At 32.8% G+C, this 18,353-nt stretch overlaps 2 protein-coding genes across 5 annotated transcripts in view; both read left to right on the forward strand.

Moving 5' to 3' along the window:
* LOC106457395 (tyrosine-protein phosphatase 10D-like) overlaps positions 1-4,322 on the forward strand; it is a 122,782-nt gene extending 118,460 nt beyond the window's left edge. For both annotated transcript variants that reach the window (XM_013916806.2, XM_022383294.1), the window contains one exon: positions 525-4,322. In XM_013916806.2, coding sequence (XP_013772260.1) covers positions 525-556 — 32 coding nt within the window. In that variant the 3' untranslated portion in view covers positions 557-4,322. The remainder of the gene's footprint in view (positions 1-524) is intronic.
* A 7,000-nt stretch (positions 4,323-11,322) lies between these two features.
* The window catches only part of LOC106457396, a 12,552-nt gene continuing 5,521 nt past the window's right edge, over positions 11,323-18,353 (forward strand). Inside the window, exons 1-2 of one of the 3 annotated variants that reach the window (XM_013916807.2) lie at positions 11,323-11,655; positions 17,948-18,195. In XM_013916807.2, the coding sequence (XP_013772261.1) occupies positions 17,955-18,195 (241 nt within the window). In that variant the 5' untranslated portion in view covers positions 11,323-11,655; positions 17,948-17,954. Of the gene's footprint in view, positions 11,656-17,191; positions 17,542-17,947; positions 18,196-18,353 lie in introns of those variants that run through there. The other 2 variants (XM_022383295.1, XM_022383296.1) reach the window with 2 other exon arrangements.

The raw sequence follows: 18,353 nt of genomic DNA on the forward strand, positions 1-18,353 counted from the left end.
TAAGAATTTTCACTGTATTTGTTAACTACTGATTTTATTTTAGAATTTTTATTATGTTACATATTATATTTTTACTGCTATACTAACAATAAATCACTTGAATTTCTAGTTCAAACTTTCATAAGTAATGGTTTTGTGGTATATAAAGGGTGAGGCAAATGTTACTATACAATTAATACTATATTGGTATTGTTAGTATTATACGGGTGGGAAAAAAGTTACTATACAATTAGTACTATATTGGTATTGTTAATATTATATGGTTGGTACAAAAGAAATATAATGAAGACAATTGAAACCAAATTAATTGTTGTTTGTTTTGTATTAGTAGTTAGAAATTATACTGTGTTGTAGATGAAACAACTGTATTGTCAGTTTTGCCTCACCCTGTGTGTGTGTATATATATATATATATATATATTATATGTTTGTGTGAATGGTTTAGCTTTGATTCAGTTTTTATATATTTATGATGTATATTTAACTTTAGGTAGTTGTTTATGAGTTAATTTTGTGTATTGCAGATGATGAAGGAATTGCAGAATCAGGCATGTAGTACTCATTCTCTTGCTTTAGACAAGACATTCCATAACCGATTCCTCTCAAACTTCTAAAAAGCTATAACTAAACATTTCATTTTCCCTCTTTTAATACTTGTCGATACTTTTAGTGGTTGAGCTATGAATTTCAGCAACTAGAAAAGTTGCTTTTGAGAATAAAATGGACTCATGATTTTTCATGAACTTTTTTTTTGTCATATGTTAATAGTTAAGGAATAAAACATCCAATTTAACCTAAAATTTAGAATAATGAAGTACATCCATTTAATTAACCCATTAACTGTGGCAGGAGCAGCTCAGTTGCCTTTTTCTGACTCACGGATAAAACTGAGTTGCCTTCAATCACAATAAAATGGTAATTTTCATCATTCGCATAGAGTTATAGTTATATCTGTGCGACTGACGGATATTTCCGTCATACGCAGTTAATGGGTTAATAAAGAGAGTCAATTAAGTGACAGGATATCAGTTGTCACTGATATGAAGTGAGAAGGGAAATAGCTAAAATTTATTCTACTTTTATAGACAAAAAGAGAAACAACAGTTATGTAAAAGTGACAAAAATGTATTTTTTAGGTATTATTAGAAACTTGTTTTAATGTTATTGTCTTATTTATTATAATAGAATTTGTAATAATAATAATAGATCTAAAAATTAAATAATAGTCACTGCAGTCTCTGATTGCAAGCATTTAATTGAAATAGACCAATTCCAACTATCCCCAACAAACTTTAAGCTAGTTTTTATATAACACTTGTCATTTGACTGGTAATGAATAACCAATTTTATATTTATTAAATTTTTAGTATCTTTATACCATTATTATTTTCACAAATATTGTTGGCTCAGAAGTAAAGAAAGTTCCCCTCCTTTTTTGTACTTATGGGTTTTACATAACCTGAGTAAAACTAACCAAATTTGATTCCTGAAATTCCTGCTTATTGTTTAAAATGTTGTTTAAGTACTTTTTAGTGAGAAGATGAACGTGATAATCATTGATGACCATCTGTTTCAGTTTTTTAAACAGTTCATTTTATATTTGAATCAAAATGTGTTGGATGGCTTTCCTGAGCTTGTTTTCAAAATATTAAACATTTTTATTGAAACATTGATTACACTGGCCAACAAGTCATTTTCATCAGATATATAATTATAGGTGGGCTAGATAGCTTTTTGGATACTGATTCCAAATCTGTTTTTGGTTTTCCTCTAGTGCATCAAATTTTCGTGATGAGACTGATCAAATTTGAAAGGTTATTATTATTATAATTTAAGTTGTTGTACATTTCATTTTTCATATGTGTGAACTGTATAAATTTAACCAACTGTATGATGTATATAACATTCATTGGAAGTATACTGAAAAATGAATAAAGTTGTAATGTTAACTAGCCTAATGTGTGATTATTACCTAAATTGTGCTGAAGATAACACCAATCATAACTAGATATGTTAGAAGAAAACAGATTTGGAATCAGCATGGAAAACTGGTCTAGGAAAGTGTGTTTACATCTTTGATGAGAGAAAAACGTTCGATTTTGTCGACCAGTGTTATCATTGCTATAACTAAAATAACTACAGTATTAAAGCTGAAACATTATTAACAAAAAGTTAGTTTTCAAGTAAAATTTCAAAGCCCCAAAGAGCAGAAAGTGAAAACTAAAATTTCACGAATTTATTTTTCTGGTCAAGCTCTTTTCAATAATTTCAACTTAATCTTGGTCATTCAGATTTATAAGTACTGGGTATATCAAAATAACCTTTAATATACTCACTATTTATAAATCAGAATAACCATCAATCCAAAATTTAGTTTTGATGTAGATACATTTAAACTAAAAGAGCAAAGAGTTTGAATTATGAATTATTTCTTAGCATGTACTAGATGAGGTTTTTCGTTACCATTGCAAGTTTTGTTTGACATCATTAAAACTAATTATAGCCTTTATAAGAGCAACATTCAACAGTAGATTGTGCATTTTTTATAGACTATTATATTATAAATGAAAGTATTTAAAATCCTTTGTCAGTTGTATATAGAGTGGTGAAAGATTTACTGGTGATTTTTTGAATAAAACAATATCACAAAATGTCTCATGGAATGATCAGAGAATGTACTGTTTTTACATTCTAACTATTGAATTATTAAACAGATGAGAAACTTCTTTAAAAAACTCACAAAACAGATGTGGTTTTGAAAATAATATATATTCTGTGATAAATACTTAAACAAAAGTTGGGCATTACGATCAGTGAGTGTATGGATAGAAAAATTAACGTTATTTCGTTTCATTTCCCAGATGTAGCCACAAACAGTTGTTGTAATTTAGGTCACTTGAAAAATTATAATATACTTTTGTTTTACTGAGTTGAAGGTATGTGACGTAACCATTGCTTAAAAATTATAAAAGAAATTAAATGTGAATGCCATGATCGTTGATATTATGTAAATTTCTACCAGTAATCTACCATTTTTATATTGGTAAGAACCTTTAATTTGATTGTTGTATATTAATTAAAGAAGGTTTTAATATCATGTCTGTAAAGATTAAACAACAAACGCGGTTGTTATGTTCATCTTTAGATAAACTGCAAAGAGCCTATTTTTTTCAGCTTAAGTGGTTATAAAATACATACATAATATTTGTTCAATTTTTTAACACAGTTGCAATGATAAAAAATACAATTAGTCGGCGTTAGCAGTACCCTTGTGAGATTCACAACCAAACCTTTTTTATGTTAGTAAATTATGCGGATGTAGCATATTATTGTGTTGTATTTTGGTCACTTTTACAATATATAAATAATGTATTTATGTGCTCCATTTCGTGATCTAATTAGAAATTAATATTTAGACTTTTTTTTTCTGTATAATGTTTCCGTGTGTATATATATATATATATATATCACAGTCACTGAAGGTTATGCATAATTTACCGAAAGATGGCATTAAGTGATGAATTTGTAGTAGTAGTAGTAGTATCACCGATTTCTTTATGAGTGGACACAGTAAAGTATCTTTGAAATGAAGACGCAATGGGTTACTTTTCGGGTTATTGTGTCTTTATATGAAATATTGCTCACATTTACAAGACGTTAATATAAAATAATTTGTTTGTCGTGTCCCCTCTAGTGTGTTTATGTGTGTATGAAGTTTATGTATGTTTGTGGCATTTATGTATTAATATTTTCTAAATAGGGTAAATTAAGATATGGTGTAGTTGATATATTATTACATTCTACTTCACTTTCTCTCATAAGTTCCTGTAAGTATTATACATATCCATGGCCGTAGCCAGAGTGAAAATTTACTCAACAAACTCATAGGGTCAGCCTTATATATATATATATATTGTATACCATTTTATATGGGTGTAAAATTAAATAGTACGTTACATTTAATTTCAAATTTTTAACTGAGGTTCGGACCTCGGTGACCTCATAGCTAGCTACGGCCAGGTACATATCCCATGCTGTAAAATGTTTTATTTTATAATACATCTTTACTGAAAACAAAACACTTTTTCCTTGATTTTATTAACCTTCAAAACTGCTAAAATTCTTCGAGTAACGGTTCTAACGTTATTCAGATGGTGTTTTGACTGCTCTGAAGGTGTATATTTACCAGATAGAGAGAGTTAACTCACAATTTTTAAAGGGACATTTGTATATTTATGCAGTAAATATTTCATTTGAGTCGTGTAAATTCATTCCTACAAAGTTTCAGCCATACTTGTACTATTGAAGTAATGTTAAATAAAGTCGAAATACTACTTGGTTTGTCTGTTTTTTATTTGTACAACTTATTAATTAATAAGTAACACCGAACCTGTTAAGTAGATACTGTTGTGTGTGATTGGGTTTTGTTAAAATTAATGTTAGTTTGTTTTAAGCTCGCGGAATGAACAACTCGTGTGTTTAGAGAAGGAACTAAAAAAAACAGCATGGAAGGTCTTTACAAAAAGACGGGACATTATTTGTAATTCAGTAAGTGTTTATTTGTTTATAATTAAGCACAAAGCTACACAATGGGCTACCTATGCTCTGCCCACCACGGGTATCGAAACCCGGATTCTAGCGTTGTAAGTCCGCAGACATACCGCTGTGCTACTGGGGGCCTCAATAAGTGACTTTTCAGTCTATCTCCACTCATCAAATCTAACAGGGGCCTAGTGATTAGGGTGCTTGATTCGCTATCTGTGGGTCACAGGTTCGAATCCCCGTCACACCAAACATTTTCGCCCTTTCAGCCGAAGAGTCGTTATAATGTGACGGTCTATCCCACTAGTCGTTGGTAAAAGAATAGCCCAAGAGTTGGCGGTCGGCGGTGTTGACTAACTGCCTTCCCTCTAGTCTTACACTGCTAAATTAGGGACGGCTAGCTCAGATAGCCGTCGTGTAGCTTTGCGCGAAATTCAAAACAAACAAATTTAGCAGTTGAAACGATACCTAGGAAAATCAGTTAACTACGAGTTTATACTCCATGTTTTTATTACTTCCGACGAGGCTTTGTCCAATATTTTCACGTTAACTTGGCTTTTTTGTTTTCCGATATTGGCACAAAGGACAAAGCAATTTTCGCTAACCTCCATAATTTTAAACTGATATACTATAAGTAAGGAAGCTAATCAATGGCAACCCTTGGACGTTTCTTGTTTGACTGAAGAGTGGAATATGACTTTCACTCTTATAACAAAAAAAATAGCATCAAAATGCAGATCGTGATTTCTTTTAATTTGGCGGTGCGAGATGTGTCATCGTGAAATCGTACAAAACACATTATAACTAGTGAATGCACAGACGTTGCAACAAGCTGAAGCTACATTTTTCACACATGTGATCCAGTTAAAAGTTGACAACCGAAATAAAGGCTATTCAGACCTCACGGACTTGCTAAAAGTTATATTTACTTTCATATATAATTTCATTAGAAAGTTGTTCTGATAAATTATTCAATAACTAGCTGGAGTATCCGACCCCTGGACGGAAGTTATGTAAATTCATGATTAATGAAAGGTTATCTTAGGACATGAAAAGTTGCTTCGCTTAAACGTAATTGTAAAAAACGCCCATAAAAACTGCAAAACACAAAATGTGACACCGCAAATTTGCATGTATCTCCACACGAACTCAATTAACCTCCATATCAAATTTGGCGAAGATCCATCCACACCCTGCGAAGTAGTTACATGGACATACGACAAACAGTACTATTATATTTATATAGATAAAGCAACAACAAATTGTAATTATAACATTTAAAAGCATTTCAAATCACTGATTTTATTTATCTATGATATGTTAATATATGATAAATTTAACATCACAATCGTTATAGTGAAAGGTTATATGAATAATATGTATGTAATATTTAATACCTTACTATTATGATAAGAAAAACAAATATTGCCAACGTTCTATATCGGTAAACTTTGTACCCAGTAGGCCTAAATATTCAAGATAGAGATTCACTGTAATCTACGAGTTTGTTTGTTTGTTTGTTTTTTTTTTCATTACGGATTTTATTTTATTATTCACATAACTTAGAGAAGGTAGGTGAATTATAATATTTATAATTTTTGAAAAGTTTTTTAATAATTAAATTATGCGCATGTATTATTGAAACAACATTAAATTAGAGTTCATAACATATCCACTGTATTTATAACATTATTTAATTAAATAAAGCATTATTTCTATTTCTAAACTTAATGGTGTATATATAACCATGAAACTTGAAAATTACGAAAAGTTCGTGGTATGTGATAAAAAGTTTAAGTTCATCAACGGTATCCAGTATTGCACAATGTTGTGTTTACCAGTGAACTATACGAGTCCCATATTAAAAAAGGAAACGATGAAATCCTCAATAGCCGCGGCACATGGAAATTATTTTATGCAGGATTAGAGTAAATTAATCTGTGAGACCTTGGGCGTTGTCAAATATATCAATCGAAAGGGTTTAACTGGAGTCCACAACTGTAATCAGATCTTCAATGGGTCAAGAGATGACAAAAACTCAGAGCTGTTATGCCGCGGCTAAAACGAGAGAGTTCAGAGTTCCCTAGTACAAAATGAGGAATGAGTTGAATTACTTTCGTGAATAAATATTGTAACGTAACATACTAGGAAACTACGTGTTTGCGTTATTGAAAACGTTTTTAGTTTAAAAGGATGCTTAACTATAAGTTTACGTAAGTCTAGTTAACGTATGTTGTCTATGGAAATCATTTTCCCAGGATATAATCTGGTTGGTACATTAATATAGAAGCATAAAAAACCCAGAAAAATTAGGCAGTAATTTCATCAGAACTATTAGTGTTAAAACTGGTGTTAAACTATTCATCAGTGTTAAAAGTAAAATATACGTAGTGTTTAAAAGTCAAAGAACATTTGGAAATAAAACCTAAAGCACAAAGTTACTTCTTTTTTTTTTGTAAACTACCAACATCTTCAGTGTTCACCATCTCTCATCATCATTAGGGATACGTCAAAGCAGAATTCACAAACAAGCTAGGTCACTCTAGTGACATCAGAATAAAACATTAAGATCCGTAAAGAATCTGTAAACTAATTCTCTCGTCTTGCGTTTTTAATAATGGATCAAGCTTTTTTGAAAATTCATTTTCTGAAATAAAATTGATAGGTTTTGCTGGTTAATATCGTAAACTTCATGTCTTGGAGAGGCGAATGAGAAATGTGTCTCTCTCAAAGCTCATCTTGTCGTGTTTTAACATATGGATAACCCTTAGTTGGCGTTGTGTTTGAGCCACGCGTCCGCCATCTTTCCACACGCAATTAGTGCCACCCTCATTAGATAGTATTAAAATTCAATGGCGCTTGTGTAAATGCTCAATGTTAAGAACCCACTTTTTAATAAACAACGATTTATTGTACACAATTCTAAAAAATGAGACTGTGTGTGTGTCCCAGTCTCAAAAATACAATAAAATATCAAATAATTTATTGTACAGGATAATATAATAAACCCGAATCTATTGGGATAATCAAATAAAAAAAAATATATATATTGAATGAGGTTGACGGAAATGTTGTCAGCAGATGGCATGAAATTTTTAATATGTAAAGTGTATCTGGTGGTTATTTGGAAGGGTATAAATAAGTGTGATTCTTACAAAACATTGCACTCTGAAGATGACGCATTAAACACGTTGAGCGCATGATACTGTTTTCAGTCTCATCGGGTTATTTTTCTACCCCGTACAGTAAATCATTTGGTATTTTATTGTATTATTGAGACTGTGAACAAGCTCATTTTTTAGAATTGTGTATAATATATGGGTTTTTAACATTGATTATATGGTGTTTTATAGAATAATATGACTCATTTTATGCTGCCCGGGACTTGTTTAGGGCCTAAAATGCGGTTAACTGGAGCTAATGAGCGCAACCACGTTATACCAAATCTCGTTATAGGCGCTACAAGTTAGTATGTCTGTCCATTTTTATTACCGAGTTCGCTCGTTTGTTTGTGTTTAGCACAAAGACACACAATGGGCTACTTGCGCTATATCCCCGCCGAGAACCGAACCCCAAATTTTAGCTTAGTGAATCTGTGGACATACCGCTGACCCACCGGGGTACCTCTAATTTATATCATGCATCTTCGCGTATTGTGGAATTTAACAAAGCCACGTTATGATTAGAGTACAGTTTGAATATTCGTGTTTTGTATTTCTGTACCAAGTATGAATAGCAAACGTTTTAAGAAGAAGAAGAAAAAAACACGTTCTTGTCACATCTCTATAAAATTTGCTTTTTTGAAACTTGTAACCAAAAAATGTAATTATTCCTGATCTCCATATACAGCTAAACATCGAATCTAATAGAGCAATGATCACTTGCACCAAATGTTCCACAATTTCAACCATTTCTATATTAGAAGTTAACATAAATCTAAAATAGCATCATTTCTAGTAGGTTTCTTGACCAATTGGTGAAGAAAACCATATTGAACAGTTTCCAAAAACCTTTCTTCCTCATGGTTTGACTTTAGCGCTTCCCAATCTATATGCCTGAAATTAAAATCACCCATAATTATGACCTCATTAACAGCTGAAATCTTAATCTCACTGTAAAGTTTCTCATTAATTTCATCAGTATCATCTGGTGGTCTGTAATAAATTACAACTAAAAGACTTTTCTCTTTATATCTGCTAAACCCAAACGGATTCAATGTACTTGCTGTTATCTTTGATATCCTCAACTTCAGCAGGATGTAACTCACATTTTACATATAAAGCCACACCTCCTCCTCTCTATAGTATTCTATCCTTAATAAATAACTTATAACCGTATTTCGGTTATCCCCATTATATCAAAATCCTTCATTCCTACTTACTTTCTCCTTTATTTATAAGAAGAAAAAGAGACCGTATTTTGTGTTGGTAACTCAGAAGAGATCTCTGCCTTTATATCTAAAAAGGTCCATAAAGAAAGATATGTAATTTGGTGTCACTTATTTGGTCATCTGGACTTCTACCGACTCAGCTTGTTAAGTTACTAAAATTTAAATTAATTTAAGCCTTTGAGATAGAGCAAAACGTTTAACTGAATAGTTTAAATTATTCAGAATAATTTGAATTATTAACACTAACTTTGTTTCCAAAGTACATTTTTTTTTCATTTCGCGGAACATCCAAGCGTTCTTCTATTTCCGCTGTAACAGTCAATTTAACTAACAGCTTCAAAAGAGTTACGTGGATGATACATTTGTAGTATTGAGAACCGGCACTCTCGACCTACCAGTATTAATTTTTCTATTTAGCTATTCAACAGAGAGAAAATGTAAGTAGTTAAATAGATAGTCAAGGTGCCCAAATGAAACGTTTTTTTTTTTCTTTCAAATGAATGTTTACCGAAACACTAGATATTCAGGTAAATATATACAATTTTCATCGCATCGCTTGATAGTTTTCTAAACATCAGTTGTTAAATCCTTGAAAAACAACAACATAAACAAAATACGTCCACCATCAGTTTCACACTAGAAGTTGTAGAAGAAGAATTTATCTAAACACGAACAATTGACATCCTTCACGACGTCTTTTAACAAACATATATGCAAATATTTCCTAAAAAGTAAGCTCTAAAAATAAATAACTAAAAGCTCCGTTTCTGAGATAGTTTGACCCCAAATAAAAGTTTTTTCAGAGTTACATAAAGCCCTTTTCCAAGTAGTACACGAACCTTTTTTTTTCTTAAGTTTTGTAACACTAACTACAGTTGAAACACATTTTTCTTGTATCAAACTTTAATCACATCTAACTCCAGAAGCAACATCTTTATTGACATCAAAGTTACATAGTTCATTTTCGCTTGGATGTTTTTAACACCTAACAGATCGCCAAGTTCAACTGCAGTTAATAAAATATTTCAACAGGTAGCAACAGCTTTCTGATTATCAAGATCATTCTCACTGTCTTCATCCAATACAAATATCAACAATTTGCACAATTTTGATCAAATAAATTAAATATGAAGCAATACCTGGTGCTCACAATTAACACTTTCTAATACAACGTTGTAATACAGCATACTTTCTATGAATAAAGGAAATCTTAAATCTAATTATCTATTCTTTGCATATAATAATAAATGTAATCCAATTTGAATTTGAAAAAGACACTCACTCACACACGTAAGATCATGATGAGAATAAGCATTATCGGTGTACTGTTAAAGCCCGCCCTGTCCAAATTCTATCAGTTTGTTCGTAATGCACATGCGTGTGACGTAAACAAACTAAAATTAAATTTCTGAATAAGTAACCTCGACCTACAATAGTTCAGATGAAGGATTTCATCTTTCCATCACGCTCTTTGGGTAGACTGACCTCACTGATGGATTAGCTCATTTTCATCCTTTTATCTTTACAATTAGGAACAAACAATACGGATGGGGAATTAGCAGCACCCCGGTAATTCCTATTTTAATCTTGACTACAGATGTATGTTGTTGCTTTTTATGTCGCAGAAGACAATAAAAATTACTGCAAGAAAAGTTCTTAATAACAAAATTCTGAAGAGTCTACCGTAAAAGTAAACATGATAACAAATAACTTATTTTCTGAATAGACACCGAGAATATAACCTGAAATATATAATGTAAGTTCAATTTTGTAGTTAGAGGGCGAGATCTGGACATAGGGAAGTTTCAAATATGTTTAACTTCACTGAAATAAAAACGAAAAATAAGAATAATAAAAATTATCAAGTTCTAATTATTTACGTGTGTATTATTCTTCCTACACTACCTCCAATCATATAATAATATTAAGTTTATTTGTTTGTCAGTCTTGACATTTGAAAGACATGGCCTTATCGGAATCGAATAACCGTTTTGCCAAAATCAATTTAGATGCACTTAAAAGAAGTTAAAAATAGGCAACGTTGTACTTAATCAAGATATTGTGAACTACTGTAGCTAGATGATGATAATGAAGTTCGTGACATAGTTGAAATAAATTATACATGTCACGTGCTCTGTAACTGATTTTATCTACGTTATATCAATGCATAATCGAAAATCCGTGTAAGTAAGTACTTGGTCGTATTATATCACCTGGATAGAGATTGTCGATAAAAACGATATTAAAGGGGGTTTAAGAACTGTACTTTCCATACAAGTATATTGTTAGTTTTTCTCTTCCCGTTTAGCTATAATGGACTCTACCGGAAGTAGTGTTCACTTTCATATCCTGTTTACTTGTCACGCAATCACGCCGAATAAATCCCTGTATTTGGTTGAATGGGTGTCAGTTACAAGAGAATCGTTTTTTGTTTGTTTTTTCTCGGAGGAAGTAAAAAGAAGTTTGACAAAACTTCATTTTCTTTCCGTTATAAATATAATTTAATCATTGTTTTGTGAAATTTGTTCTGCTGCAAACTTTTTGACAAACACCAACAAGAAATGTTATAATATGAGTGACAAATGAGAGGAGCATAACAAAGGAAGTGGATCCTTTTTCATTCTATATGATCAAGACCTTGTAATATTATTAGTGTTTTCAGTGCTGTAATGTTCAACTTGAACTTGTAAACTTGAATCACTTTATTCGGCTTTTGAAAAAAGGTAAGTCTTAATATGTGTGTGTGTGTGTGTACACATAAAAATACTTTAAGTGTTTGCAAAGTAAATTGAACTCGTATTTTTAAATTGGCAGATAATAAAAAAGTATTCTCCTTCTTAAAAGTGATTATTCTTTTTGTATAATAAATTAGTTCAAACCTCATTACACTTAAAAATATTTATCTAACGTATAATTATGGTCGTCAAAAGAGAGTATGCACACTAGAAAGGGTTTATTTCTGCAACTTCACACTAGCCCTTCTATGATACACACAGAGTATACTTTACATGGATCAAAACATCATGGATTCTTTGATACACCTATAGAATACTTTACACAGACCAAAATATTATGGATTCTATGAAACACCCAAAGTATGCTTTAAACAGACCAAAATATTATGGATTCTATTAAACACACAAGGTATACCTTACGCAAATCAAAACATCATGGATTCTATGAAACACACAAGGTATACCTTACGCAAATCAAAACATCATGGATTCTATGAAACACACAAGGTATACCTTACACAAATCAAAACATCATGGATTCTATGAAACACACAAGGTATACTTTACACAGAACAAAACGTCATGGATTCTTTGATCCACCTAGCGAATACTTTACAAAGATTAAAACATCAATGGATCATGATTCTATGCTACACCCTAAAAGCAAGGCAAATTTATATCTGAATGCCAAATGTTAACTGATGTCAGTTAAAATATACTTTAACAAGTGGAAGAAACACAAACACTCCGAATTGTTTAGTTAATCCTACCCGTTTTGTAATGTTGCAAGTGCAATATTTTTAGATATTGGTGAAGCTATGTCGCATTCACATGCAGCCTCTTGTCGATGGCCACACGTATGCAGAAGCACACTAACTAAGGATTCTTTAGTATCTCCCATCTAATACCAAGTTAGATCACCTTTTACTGCTATAATAACTTCGAATCGCCATGTTCTAGACTCTGCAAGATACTGGCTGTCTGTTCGATTGTAACTCATTGGTTGAGAATTCTGACTTGTAAATAGTTCACAGATGGTGGTCAGTGCTATTTTCAGGTTCACAAGTCAAATTGAGAGCTTAGAAAAACTGTTATGCGGTATTGTAAGATAGACGTGATCGGCGGAATCTTACACCTGCAGAAGTAATTTTGTTGATGTATTTTATGCACAAAGCTACACAACGGGCTACCTGTTCTCTGCCACCACGAGTCTCGAAACGCAATATTTAACGTTGTAAGTGCGCAGACTTACCGCCAAGCCACTGGGGGCAGTAATTCTGTTACCAAGACTTTGGGTGAACAATCGAAATATTTCCTTTTGTCCAATAGTTACAATCAAGAAATATACCGATATTCATTAAATACAAATAATGAACCTACAAACGTTTAAAACAACACTTCTTTTACATTGTAAGTTGTACTGATTACCAAAAATATGATTAACGTGAGTTTAATATTTTCTATAGATTTTGTTATACTAGATAAATATGCCCGATTAATTCAGTAACATAAGAAGCGTTTCATAATTACATTTACTAGATAACAAAGCTTTAAGAAACGTTCTGCTAATTATTATTGTTTAGTTGTTAGCAGTAGCAAAAGGTACAAGGAATAGATTTCCCTTCAATAAGAATAATAATATTATTATTGTTGTAAAATTTGTGGGTATCGAACTAGCAATAAATTTTTGATTAGGTGTTATATTTTTAGGAATACTCACTCTCTTGACGGCCTGGCATGACCAGGTGGTTAGGGCACTCGATTCGCAAACTGCGGGTTCAAATCCTCCTCCCACCAAAACATGCTTGCCCTTTCAGGCGTGGGGGGTATAATGTGACGGTCAGTCCCACTATTCGTTGGTAAAAGAGTATCCCAAGAGTTGGCGGTGGATGATGATGACTAGCTGCTTTCCCTCTAGTCTTTTACTGCTAAATTAGGGACGGCTAGTGCAGATAGCCCTCGTGTAGTTTTGCGTGAAATTCAAAACAAACCAAAACAAACATAAACAGGGGTTGCTTCAAGTGGTTATGTGGATTGTGGCGTTCCATGTATTAGTGGTACTCTTTCTTATTTCATGCATAAAAATAGGAATAAATAGAAATATATCAAGTACTATAAATGCGAGCAGGAAATGGAAAGAATATAATTTGATTCTTTATTTTAGAATTTTCATGCAAAGATAAAAAAAAAAAAAAACCCTGCGCACAGCCGTCTCTAATTTTAAACAAATACAAATGGATTCATGATTGGTAAACCGAAGTCTAATAATGAAGATGAAGATTTTTGATAAAACACAACGCATTTTATTTCCAAGGTTCGAACGTTTCGGAATACGCTCATTCCATCTTCAGCGAAATCTGAAAATCGTGTTATGAAGATGATTATTAACTCTGATAGACTAGAAGGAAAGAAGGCAACTATTCACAAGCACCAGCTGCCAACTCTTGGGCTGTTCTTGTGTGAACGAATAGTTAAATATGACAGTCACTCTTATACCACACCCGCAGCTCAAAAGTGCGGAACGCGAACCGTGAGTCTTCAGATTCATAGTCCAAATACAATGAAAACTAGGCCACGCCTACGCCTGAAGACAATACTAATATATTCATTAATATAAGATATGACCTATATTTTTGTATATGATTACAAACTTATACACTACGCCGCATGCCAAAGATGTACTAAATTTAGTATGCTATCTAAACGACCCGCAAAATCTTTATCGTCCCAACTAATCAATGCTGAATCAACTCATGCTAGCTGAAAGGAGCATGACTTTGATCAATATACGTCAACTTTCTGGATGTAGGGCGACTCATAGCTACTATATGGATGAAGTACTGTTTCGTCAGACTAGTATGGCGGGCACATAAACAGAAGCACGGGCCATTGTGCGAAGTGTTATCTTGTAATTAAGATTGCGATTCAAAGCAAGTTTAACTAGAGACGAATAAACGAACTCAACGTGAGCCCTCATCAAGCGCAAAACGTTCAGTTAGTAAAGTAAGCGCAAAATATTTAAAGATAGATATCAATAAACGTTGTCACGAAAATATTTAATAATGCTCAGCACAAAATCGCACTACAAAATAGATAAAGCTAATCTAATCTTAACAAAGTCAAACAACTATCCATTAGAATGTACTTGAAAAGGTTAGATTAGAGACTAAAGGCAGAAATTCCTATAAAAACCGAGAACATCGGCACCACACCCAAGGAAAAATATTTTTGTGTGGCAGCGGGATTTTATATAAAATGGCATTATGTAAAACTGTATTTGGTAGAAAAAATGACCAGACGTTTCTTCCTTGTTTTAAAAAGTAAAGCATATATTGGCTCTTCCTCTCCACCAACAATAAAAAACACATAATATTTTCATAATTGTAATCATCGCCGAAAGTAGCGATTCTGTGGGTACATTCATAAGTTGATCATCCCCGTGACTTGATTTGTGACTCGCTCAGAAAGTCACGAGATTTAAAGGTGCAGAACCATAAAAAAGGTCCCCAGGTGCGACGGCGGTAAGTTTACAGACTTACAACGCTAAAATCTGGGGTTCTATTCAATGCTCCCTCTAATTTTTTTTCAATCCATGCGCGAAATGAATTTTGGTATGTGCACCAGTATCAAGGCCATATGTGCTACCAGTTGTTTTTTTAGGGGGGGGGTTAGACCATCGACCCTATTGGACCATTAGGCCGCTTTGCAATGCTATCAGTTGGTTATTTAGGCTTTAGGCCGATTGACTGCCAGTGTCATTAAGGCAGTCAACATGTTGGACTCTTCACTATTACCGAGGGTGTGCGCGGCACTTGATTGGTTGTTGTGAGGCCACGCAGCTTCGAGGGAACACTGGGTCTATTCCTCGCGGTGGTCACAGCAGATAGCCCAATGTGGCTTTAAACAAACCATAAGAAAAGGCAGCACCAGCTTTAAAAGCACAGTGCGTTAACTAGTAACATGGCACTTACCAGGTAGACACAAGACAAACAGAGTGTCTTCGATAGATTTCAACAGGAAAAAAAATCTGTAATTTGGATAACCTGTACTCGTGAAATTAAAGATTTAATTTAATCTAGTTATGGCCTATAGTCTTAACAAGAACGTTACTTTGGTTGTACATCTAACTGAACCCCCAATCCGCGTGGTTTTCATACATGAGCACCCACCGAAAGAAACAAAAGTAAATGCCTATGTTCAAGAATATACTTCTTATTCTAGTTTCTGCCTTAGGAGATTCCCCTCCACTCCTACCGAAATAAAGGATACTCCTACATTTACTGTCAGTGAACCTAGAGGGGTACAATACATCTTATTTTAGCTAGAGAGGCATACTGCTAGTCATAAAATAACAGTTTTAGTATATCAGCTTTCAAACGTCGACTCTAAAGTGTAAAACTAGTCAAGGTTCAACTAAAAATATATAAAAGAAATAAAAACACGTGTGTTAATATAGTATTTCAGGTACAGAGTAAGGGTGACTATACTAAACTTGTACAATAATATTTTAGGCACAGAGTAGGTGTCACTAAACTTGTACAATAATATTTTAGGCACAGAGTAGGTGTCACTATATTGTTACGACAGCGGAAGTCACGTGATGCTGCTAGCGCATGCGTGACTGAATTTCTCGAATGATTATGAATGATCAGGGAGGCCCGAGTGTATTCCAGACACCCCTTCGTTGGTATTTAAGACTGGCAGAGAAAGCCCACAAGGGAATGATTGAATGAAGAGAGTTCCGGATAATGTACGATTCTGTTTCGAGCTAGTGTGTGAAGTTATCGAGATTGTGAATCGCTGTTATTTATAGCGTGTATTATAAAAGTAGTTAAGCTTAAAGTGGCGAGAAACGTATTGATTGTGAAATTACTGTGTGCTAAAAGTTGTATCGAAGAAGAATAAACTGGTTTAACAAAGAAAGGACTTGAATCGCTGAAGTTTCTCGGAAAGAAGTTCTACCGGAAATTAACAAACAAGCAGATACGTAACAATATCAAATTGGTCTAATAATTTTAAGGCACAGAGTAGGGGCACTATACTAAAGTTGTATAATATTTCAGACACAGAGTAGGTCACTAGACCAAAACATGTATGTTGATTTAAAACACAGTTTCGAGAAGCACGTCATATTTTTATTTAATATTTTGTTGTCAATACATAGGAACAGATGTATTTACAATTTTCATGCAAATACGTTGTTTGTTTTTTTGTTTTTTGCTATTGCTATGTTTTCAGTTATAGTTAATTACTTTATAAGACTTCGAAAATTCATTCGAATTAATGTTTGTTTAACAAATTAAAAATCAAAGTGAAAGGTTGTTAGTTTTCTAGCTAGTATTATTAATTACCCACTTTCTCTCTGCATAGCTATTCAATAACATCTTAAAATATTCTATAATGACATTTTATCAAAAACTCTTGAAGCAAATTAAAGTTATTTATGAATTATGGAATGTCTACTAAGCCTAATTATAATGGTATACCGAGAATGACTGACTATTATAAACAAATAATACATTTTGGTAATAGAGTAAAGTGAATCACAAACATAGAATAAACTAACGTTAAAAATAACCCAGAAGAGCCCAAAGAAATGAGAAGAGTAGGATTTAGGTATTTTGTTCTTGTGAAGACGTACGTATCTTTTCTTTAAGTACTTAATCTGCCATGGCTCGCTATTCGCGTTGTACAAATACGACAGTTTTTTAACGTTACGAAAGAAACGCTATTCAGACAGTGTATGTGCTCGAGAATAAACATGAACAAGAAAAAGCCCACTAACGTTAAGACAATGTTGCGATCTTTATGACAAACTTTGATCGTTATAGGCTACAGTATTTTTACCGCCCATGAGTAAAGGGATGTGAAATGGTAAGTAAATGATATAAGAAAAAGGTAAACTATAGATTTCTTATTATTTCCTTTATCATCAAGTAACTCAATATAGCAATGAAGGTGTGCGAGATATAGTCAAAGGATGACTGAAATAGATATGGTAATGTTGTGTATGTGTTCAACTTTTTGTTTTGGAAATCTTTTTTAATTTCGGTAACTTATGCTACTGTTTATATTATTATTTCAGTAACTTATGCTACTGTTTATATCATTATTTCAGTAACTTATGCCACTGTTTATATTATTATTTCAGTAACTTATGCCACTGTTTATATTATTATTTCAGTAACTTATGCTACTGTTTATATCATTATTTCAGTAACTTATGCCACTGTTTATATTATTATTTCAGTAACTTATGTCACTGTTTATATTATTTTAGGTAACCCATGAAGCTTTTTATAGAATACTGGCTTACTGCTCTTTTAGGAACAAACGTACTTTTAAGTGCACAGAGTTTCGAGTCTTCGGGATGTGAGAAGGGCGTGGAAGGAAAGTGGAAACCTTTTCCTGGAAAAGTCGTCGGTTTCGGCCTGTCTAAGCTCAACAATGCTTCCGTCAGAATTAACCTTATGTATCATACTGATACACTGGAGAGCTGTTTAAAAGAATGCTGTAATTCTCAGTATGGTAAGTAAACCATAAAAAGCTAACAGTCTGCAATTCTCAGTATGGTGTGTAAACCATAAAAGGCTAGCAGTTAAAGCCACACAATGTACAGGGTGTCCCAAAAGTTAATTGCCTCAGAAGCATCTATACTATTATTCTGCTTGTTTGTATGTACGACC

This window comes from Limulus polyphemus, unplaced genomic scaffold (genome assembly GCF_000517525.1).
Source record: "Limulus polyphemus unplaced genomic scaffold, Limulus_polyphemus-2.1.2 Scaffold325, whole genome shotgun sequence".
Taxonomy (NCBI): Eukaryota; Metazoa; Arthropoda; class Merostomata; order Xiphosura; family Limulidae; genus Limulus; species Limulus polyphemus.